General features: G+C 43.4%; 1 protein-coding gene across 1 annotated transcript; it reads right to left on the bottom strand.

Annotated features, from left to right (window-relative positions):
* Window positions 1-3,024: 3,024 nt before the first annotated feature.
* Window positions 3,025-6,974, bottom strand: LOC123054663 (uncharacterized). Its single transcript, XM_044478472.1, has 2 exons — window positions 6,729-6,974; window positions 3,025-6,609 (listed from the first exon to the last, which is right to left on the bottom strand). Exons 1-2 carry the CDS (start codon window positions 6,899-6,901, stop codon window positions 5,079-5,081), a joined length of 1,704 nt encoding a protein of 567 aa, XP_044334407.1. The 5' UTR covers window positions 6,902-6,974; the 3' UTR covers window positions 3,025-5,078.
* Between the last annotated feature and the right edge of the window lie 1,818 nt (window positions 6,975-8,792).

The raw sequence follows: 8,792 nt of genomic DNA, 5'->3' as shown, positions 1-8,792 counted from the left end.
TAGTAATTCCCCTTCAGTGATTGAAAGGCATCACAGCTTCATGATGAGATGTGAATTATTGCTCGGACGGACCCATAACAAATAGTGCAGCATGTGTTCCATGCATAATTGGCCAATTCCCAACGGTGCTCTGACCTTAATATCACATCACATGTCTCTCTGCTTTTATCCTGTCATAGATTTCCTGCCCCCTTGTGGTTTCTCAGCACTATCAGTCACAAGTATCCAAGGAAAATAGTACGTACTGAGATGATGCCCAAGGTGGTGCTACCAGTCAAAGCATCATCAGTGCTTGTGCGCGTGGTGTGATGAGATGCAAACTGTTGCTCATCCCCACCCTCGACTCTTTCCAGCTGTCCTGAACCCTGATCATGATGGCACAAGTGCATGAACCTTGTCACAGTACCTGATCAACAGAGTGGTTATTTCTAGTGAATGGTGAGTGTGCGAGTAATAATTGGATGGGCACCATGGAAATAAGTGGACCTCAACCAAATCAGCCAACTCTCACTTATTTCATCCGTATCCATGACAATAATTGGTTAGCGCTGAATGATTTTCGGGGTGACAAATCGAATCAATTCCGAGATTTTGGACACAAAGGTGGGCAGTCAAGCTGACATCTCTCCTTGGCACCTCAAAGAAGCTTTGTTGAAGCATGCCCTTTGACACTTCAAAGAAGCTTTGCCGTAGTGAAACGTAAGTGAACCCAGCACTATACTAGTCATTTTCTCCAACTGGGGCAGAAGCTGAATTCAAAATCAGTTTGCCTATCCCTTTGGTGCTTTTGCTTTCTCCTCTTACTGTTCTGCAGAGCACACATAACACACAGACTTTTTAGTCTCCCGAGGAACTACTTGCCTTCAGAGCATTAGCTTTGCAGGTAAAAAGGTACTCCCTCCGCCTCAAAATATAAGAACGTTTTTGACACTAGTAAAACTTTTTTATATTTTGGGACGGAGGGAGTAATACATTAATACACACAGTGTGTCAGTGAAATATGTAGGGTGGCATGAAGCGGCTAGAGTCTGTTGAGAGATGCTTGCGTTGTTGCTTGTGATGAGATTTGAAGGACAATGTAGGTTGAATGCTAAAAACACCATGTTTTGTTGCCATTTCTGAATAAAACGTATTTAGGCTAACTCACACAATCTGAACCTCTGAATCTTGCATCGAGGCCCTACCCTAATCCTGACAAAACAGAAGAACACTCTCCTCGGCATCACGCCAACGGATCGAGTCTATAAACGAAACGCGAAAGACGAAGGCCTACGAGACCGGCGGGGTAGAGAAGGAGCTGGGAGCCAAATGAGCTTACGGAGTGGCGTCGGAGGAGGAGCTGGGAACGGCCGCCGGGCCGGCCCATGTGTGTGTTTATATAACGCAAAAAAGGGCGCTCCAGGAGAATCGAACCTGCCGCCCCCTGCTTCGTGTGACATTGCAACAACCACCACGCCGACTAGCCTCCTATGAAAAGTTGCTTCTTTTCTTTCCTTTCTTCTTTATCTTTCCTTTTTCCCTTTTTCCATTTTTCTCAAATTCGAGAAATTTTCTTTCTTCACGTTTTTTATCTGAAAAATGGATGAAACTTGTGGTTTACAAATTCAATGAACATTTTCCATAATCGACAAACTTTTTTCAAATTCGATGAACTTTTTTCAAATTTGGCGAACTTTTTTTCAACTTTGATGAACTTTTTTGAATCCGATGAACTTTTTTTCAAATATTGATGAGCTTTTTTCCAAATTCGGTGACCTTTTTTGAAAACCGATGAACTTTTTGAAAACTGATGAACTTATTTTTCAAATCTGATGAACTTTTTTTCTAATTCAATGAACTTTTTTCGAAATTCGATGAACCAATTTCATGTTTTATGAACTCTTTTTCAAGTTCAATGAACTTTTTTCCAAATTTAACGAACTTTTTTCAAAATTGATGAACAATTGTTCATATTCGTGAACTCTTTTTGAAGTTTCTAAACTTTTTTTTCAAAATGCGCGAACATCTTTTTAAATTCACGTTTCTTGTGATTTCTTTGGTTTTTCGAAAGACTATGAAAACTCGGGGTTTCTTCCGACCCACTAAAAGAATCTGAAAAAACGACCGAGCGGGTGAAACGGGTTCGCGTGCTGGCATCCCTCGTGATCGCCATATTGGGCCGCAGCCCGCTGGCATCCCCGCGTGAGCGCCAGCTTGCCAATCGGGCGCTTAAAGCGCTGACGAGGAGGACTCCTCCTAATCAGCGCCGGTTGGGAGAAGTGGCACCCGCTATAGCGCCAAGTGCGCCGGCCCACGAAGGGGCACCACACAAAATGGTTATGAAAAATGCGCGAAAAACTACAAAACCCTCGATGGGATCGAACCCACGACCTACACTACGTACAAGTTATCGCCTAACCAATAGGCTATCTACTTGCAAGTGATACAATCCATCGCTCAATCTTTAACAACTATCGTAGCTGCTCATACATGATTTTCTTTAAAAAAAAAGAAACTTCACATATTTCGGAAAAACTTCACGAAAATGCAAAAAACGTTGCCCTATTCAACAAAAGTTCAGTGATTTTGAAAAAGTTCATCAATTTTGAAAAAATAGTTCACATAGAATTGAAAAATGTTCATCAAAATTTGAAAAAAAGTTCATTGATCAGCTATCGTCCGGTTGTCTTATTAACACGGTGACAAATTGATCAGCTGTAAATAACTAGTCTATAGCAATGGGACCTATTTGAAGTTCATCAACATCTAATGCATAACTCTTTAATGTTCTATGTGCACAAGAATATAATTGGATCGTGTGACAAAAAATCTATTGCATCATGCTTCTCGGGGAACAACATCTTATGCTACCATGCTATGAAAGAACCAAAGATTGAGTTCATCTACGCCATCTGGTAAGAACGCATCTAGTGGAGTTGATACTATTTGAAAAATGTGCTAAACCTACCTCCATGAAAGCAATGACACGGAGGAACTAGCTTGCTATGAAGGCGGTAAGGAGGACAACTTACTTGATCGGTCGATGAAGATGAAAGAAGTCGGCGATGCGGTGTCGATGTAGTTCGTCGAGGGCGGCCACCACGTGCGGACGACCTTGATCTTCTCGGGGTTTTTCTGGCGTGTGGGATGCGGCGGAAGGAGTTGTCGACGACTCGCCGGCAGGAGGCGATCTAGTCGACGACATGTGCGAGCAGGTGGAGATTATATACGAGGTCGACTCCTAGGTCGTCGTAACTTCCCTGAGGCGAATCGCGGGATCTATATTTTCCTCGGTTGAAGCGAGGCTGAACGTGCTCCTCAATCGTAGGGATAAGGAAAATATGGATTAGCACGATCCCGGAATTGTGTAACAGAACGGCAACTACTCCCATGATCGACGTGCATGTGATCGACGTGCATGGAAAGCGCACCGTTTTGGGCCCCCGCAACATGGATCCGAGAGGTATTTGCGGTCTGGGCCAGCCCACCAATCTACATCCGTAACCATATAATGTTTGTTTCAGTTGCTCAAAATAAATATCATTGTTTCTTCCCTCAAAAAAAAATATAATCTTTGTTTTCACCTATTAGTTATTGTATACTTGTATATGTTTAACAATATTTATAGTATCTCTCTCATATCCGCAATATTATAAATTCAAATGTAATGTTTCTCTTTCCTTTTTTGGTTTTCCTGTTATTTTATGTTTTCTCCGTCTCATTCCTAATTGTTTTTTCATGTTTCATATTTCCATATCATTTCTTCTCATAGTTTTCAATTTCAAATATGTATGATTAAATGTTGTCCTATTTATGACTTCCTAATTGGTGGGACCGGCATCGAAAACCACTTTCTGACCTGCCCTCCGGCAGTCCAGAATGGTCGTGCTTGTACATGATGCATGTGGAGGCATGCATGAGATGACCCCAACTTTTGGGACCATGTGAGCATGGCCAATGTGGTCCAGCAGGCAAGGTCTGCACGAATTCGGACACAAAACACATGTTGCGTCACGTCAGGGTAGTGTTCAAGGGTTTTTTTCGCCGGTAAAACCCTACAAAATGCATCGAGTCTCGGAAATGAACGATACTTGTCAAGCATGCTTGCCTTGGTCATCCTAGGGTCTATATAAAGTTTGAGATCAATTGGTGGGACCGGGAAGGAAAACCTCTTTCAGACTTGCCCTCCGGCAGACCTGAATGGTCCTATTTGTACATGGGGCATGTGGAGCCTTGCATGGGATGACTCCTACTTTTGGAACCATGTGGGCATGGCCAATGTGGTCCCCCAAGCAAGTTGTGCACAAATTCGGACACAAAACGCACGTTGCGTCACGTCGGGGCAGTGTACTACGGTTTTGTCACCGGAAAAACCCTAGAAAATGCAACGAGTGTCGGAAATGAACGATACTTGTCATGCATGCATGCCATGGTCATGGTAGGGTGTGCATAAAGTTTGGGATCATTTGGTGGGACCGACAAGGAAATCCTCGTTCAGACTTGCCCTCCGGCAGACCCGAATAGTCCGACTTGTACATGGTTCATGTGGAGGCATGCATGAGATGACCCCAACTTTTGGGACCATGTGGGCATGGCCAATGTGGTCCCCCAGGCAAGGTGTGCACGAATTCGGACACAATACGCACGTTGCGTCACGTCGGGGCACTATTCTAGGGTTTTATCGCTGGAAAACCCCTACAAAATGCATCGAGTGCCGGAAATGAACGATACTCGCCATGCATGCTTGCTATGGTCATCGTAGGGTGTGCATAAAGTTTGGTCTCAATTGGTGAGACCGAGAAGAAAAACCTGCTTCTAGTACATGGTGCATGTGGAGGCATGCATGCGATTGTCCCAACTAGATTGATTTAATAATATTTCAAGTATCAAACAGAAAATAAAATTTATAATTAGGAAGGTCAACATATTATCTTATATTTAAAAATAATTCAAATGTAAAAAAGATAAGATCTATTAGAATGAAGAAGTGAAATAAAAGATAACATATTATCTTACATTTTGATAATATTTTAAATATAAAGAAGAGAACAAATATTAGAATGAAGAAGTGAAATAAAACAGAACATTTATCTTACAAACTAAAAATATTTAAAATGTATGCTCGAAAAGGTTTCACCAATCTCAAGTAACCCATGATGATCTTTTTGTGATTGCTTATCGCGAAAAATGCATGCTCGAAAAAAGTCTGTAAACACTCCTTGTTCTAAGCCCTTCAGATCTATTGAACTATCAGTTGTTTTAACCATTTCTGCTACAGCTGGAAACCGAGTTGTCACTAAAATTATATTGCCCTTTGTCTGCCCTTTTCTGAGTGGTACTAAAAGCCTTTCCCAGTCCTCAGATTCACACTTCCAAATATCATCTAATACAAGCAGAAACCTTTTAGAATTTAATCTCTGTTCAATTAACACTTCTGCTCTACCCCCTTTTTCACCTTCCACACTAGGTATTGCTTTTTCAATCTCTTCAGTCAGCTTATTAACAATGAAATTCTGAGATACACATATCCAGACCTTGACCTGAAAATGTTTTTGCACTTCTTGGCTGTGATATATGTGTTGTACGAGAGTTGTCTTCCCTATGCCACCCGAACCAACAATTGGCAGGATAGTTAGGTCTTTGTCACTATATTTAACATGAGTAATACTATCTATGATGCTCTTCTTCGCAGTTTCTCTCCCGTACAGTGTTGACTCTATAATGTCAGAGGTGGTGGTGGATGGACTCTTGGCAATGCTTGGGGCGGTAGTATGGCTAGAACCCAACAACTCTAGATTAAGAATGGTTGCAACCTTTGCACACACGGGCTGCAGTTGCTCTACAATATGCTTCATTCTTTTAGACAGATCCACCCTATCAAACTCTAGTTTTGGAGTTTCTTTCACATGCTTTTTCAGGGATGCCTTGTGCTTGCAGGCACCGCAAATGACTGGCATGACAGAACTATCATCATCATGAGTTGGGAGGGATGAGCAATGGAGGAGTTTACCAACATGACGGATGGTGTTGCAAGCACCAGAAGCGAGCTTGCACATGCATCTTCTGACCTCTTCGTTGGCCTGGTGGTTGTGTGGCGCTGACGGGGTGTTTCCGCGTGCACCCCGCTGCTTGGCACATGGCCAAGCGCAGCAGAGTACTTGTTGCCTTGTATCTTCTTCCCTTGGCTCGCTTGGATCAACACGGCTAGCCGTACGCGAAAATGGACAGAAGCAGAGCAGTTTGCCAGCAGCTCTAGCGGTGTGATGAGCGTTGAGGTAGAGATTGCACACGCAGCCCCTGGCATGCTCGTCGGCGGCCTCGTAGGTGCCGTCGAGCTGGTCCTGGATACGGAAGTAGTCGAGCTCGTCCAGCACGTTCTCGGCATTGTACGCGAGGTCCCGCAGCTTCTGCAGCAGCACGTTAAGTGCAGGGTTGTCAATGTTCCGGCTGCGGGAGTTGTTGAGCATCCCCTGCACATAGAGAAGCTCCATCTTTAGCGCATCAACGTTAGGGCCTAGCTCCTTGCTGGCAGCCCACGCCTCCAGCAAGCCGTCGGCGACAGGGCCCAGCGCCTTGCCCACCACCCATCGCGCCGCACCTATGGCTACCTCCATGCTGAAATCAAGGGCGCTGCATGCAGGAAGAGCAATTCATTTCTTTGCAGTTACCCACTAGCTAGCAATAACGGTGATAACATTTGTTGATAGGGTAGAATATTGGCGTACAGAAGGAGATTAGCAAAACAATACCAGATGATTGCAGTTGCGAGCCAGAGAGCAGGGAGGCAGAGATTGGTGAAACACAAGACCAGCCAGATGATTGCAGGTGCAGGTGTTGTCGATGTTTGGGTGAAGAGGATAGGGAGGTATTTATAGACCCGGTGATGCAGGCCGTTGCAAGCAGAAACTATGAATGGGGTCATCCATTACGTGGTATTGGCATCAGTGAGATGATACTTTGCCCTGCTGGACCTATGTTGGTGCAAACAAACTAGCAATGATCAAGAAGGAGGCAAGGCATCTCAGGGCACACGCATTCTGTTTTTCTGGGGTGAAGCAAGGCATGTATACATATGCTTGCTGTCCTCCCAAAGCAGGCCCTTTGGTGAACAACAAGGAAAGGAATTAGTAGGCAAGGTATCGGGCACCGGCAGCGGCGAGCTGATCAAAGGTTACCGAATAAGGCATTGGCTTTTCTCGCTGAGATGGTTTCCTTATCCCTTTCCCACTTTTCTGGTTTACCTCTTGGCTCTTGCTGTTCCGCAGAGCACAAAGCCACCTGCAAATGACACACAAATCTTGTAGTCTTCAGAGGTACTTGCATTTGCAGTAGTAACTAGTACTCCTAAAAGACAGTGTGAGATAAGAAGGTGAGGTGAAGCGGCCATAATTTGATCGAGATGTTTGCGTTGTTGCTTGCGGCTCGACTCGAGTATCTAGCGTTTTGAGCAGAGAGGCGTACTTGTGAGATTTGACTGGGTGAAACATCACAATCAGAAGTTCAGAACAGTAGGGTTAATCTACAATGAACCGAGGGCAACATGTCGGTCCACACGATCGACATCAACAACTAACAAGTAAACTTTGAATAATTATGTGATGCAACATTAGCATCCCTAATTTCTCAAATTTTTAGCAATACTAGCATGTCAGGGTGTGCATTCGGTTTGATCCGGTTCGGTTTATGGTTCATAGAGGTTTTATACTTCGGTATGTATAGAATTATAGATACATTTCGGTTTTCGGTAATAACCATTTAACTTCAGTTCGATTTCGATAATAACCAAATTAACCAAAATTGAAGCGAATTTGTAAGCCAACGCATAACTTTTCCACGTGTAAATAGATGATATATATCATAATGAGGAAAAAAAACAATTAGAAAAGGATAAAGAAGGGACATTCACGTCTGAAGCACTAAATGAGCTAGACAGTACTGTGCTATAGCAACCCATTACGCTTTTAAACCCAAAAAACCTTAATTTTGCTTAATTCGGTTTAACCAAATGATTTTTGGTTTCTAACTGAAAATACTGAAATGCAAATGGTTTTCATATTGCAAAACTGAAACTGAAACCTGAAAAAACAAAAACAAAATGGTTAGGTTTGGTTTTAAGTGTTTTGGTTCGGTTTTGCGCACTCTTGCTAGCATGCGAGGGGAACATGCACCATCTTTAGTGTGACGTAAGTATTAGATATTAATTTATCTTTTCTAGACATTTCTAGTGAGGGTTTTACATTGATCATAATGGCGGTACTGGAGGGAGTTAGTGGAACTTATAGTCGAGGGGTCGTCGGGTCAGGAGATCAGGTGTCTTGAACACAAAACACAAAAAGGGCACAATATGCCTAGTTTCATGCCCAAGATATACTTAACGTGTTGCTCTTTTCTTTATGTGTAGAGAATATAGAGGATTACTGTGCCGAGGAAAGAACTCGACTAGTTTGAGGAACTCAATGAGTTTATGATGACGGTGGTGATCTCGGCGATAAACAATGAAAATCATCTACGCGGTATGGGCTCTTTGTAAGGCGAGGGAGACTGCCCCCCCCTCTACGGTGCCCTTGTTGCTCCTTATATAGCATTGGTTATGGACAACTCCATGCCCGGGCATACATGGACAAGAGTCAGACACAGTGTCAATATACAACACGTTCGGCCCTTTTTCTATGTTATGTAGAGTGTGCACTATACCATTTGTTGTCTGATGGATGGTCTCTTCCCAAGGCATTGTTGCTTCTCCATAGGTCGGTTGGTTATCCTTGGACCCTGAGGGGTACTAGAGAGGTGATGATAAGTGATTTGACTTAGCA

The sequence above is a fragment of the Triticum aestivum genome, chromosome 2D (assembly GCF_018294505.1).
Source record: "Triticum aestivum cultivar Chinese Spring chromosome 2D, IWGSC CS RefSeq v2.1, whole genome shotgun sequence".
NCBI lineage: Eukaryota > Viridiplantae > Streptophyta > Magnoliopsida > Poales > Poaceae > Triticum > Triticum aestivum.
Note: the sequence above shows the minus strand (reverse complement) of the source record. Positions and strands in the feature narration are given on the sequence as shown.

What these genes read in the sequence shown, in the direction of transcription:
- LOC123054663 (XM_044478472.1), bottom strand. Translation starts at nt 6,901, where the DNA reads ATGACCCCATTCATAGTTTCTGCTTGCAACGGCCTGCATCACCGGGTC. An exon ending in CTCGCAACTGCAATCATCTG is followed by an intron (nt 6,610 to 6,728) that starts GTATTGTTTTGC and finishes TCCTGCATGCAG; the next exon opens with CGCCCTTGATTTCAGCATGG.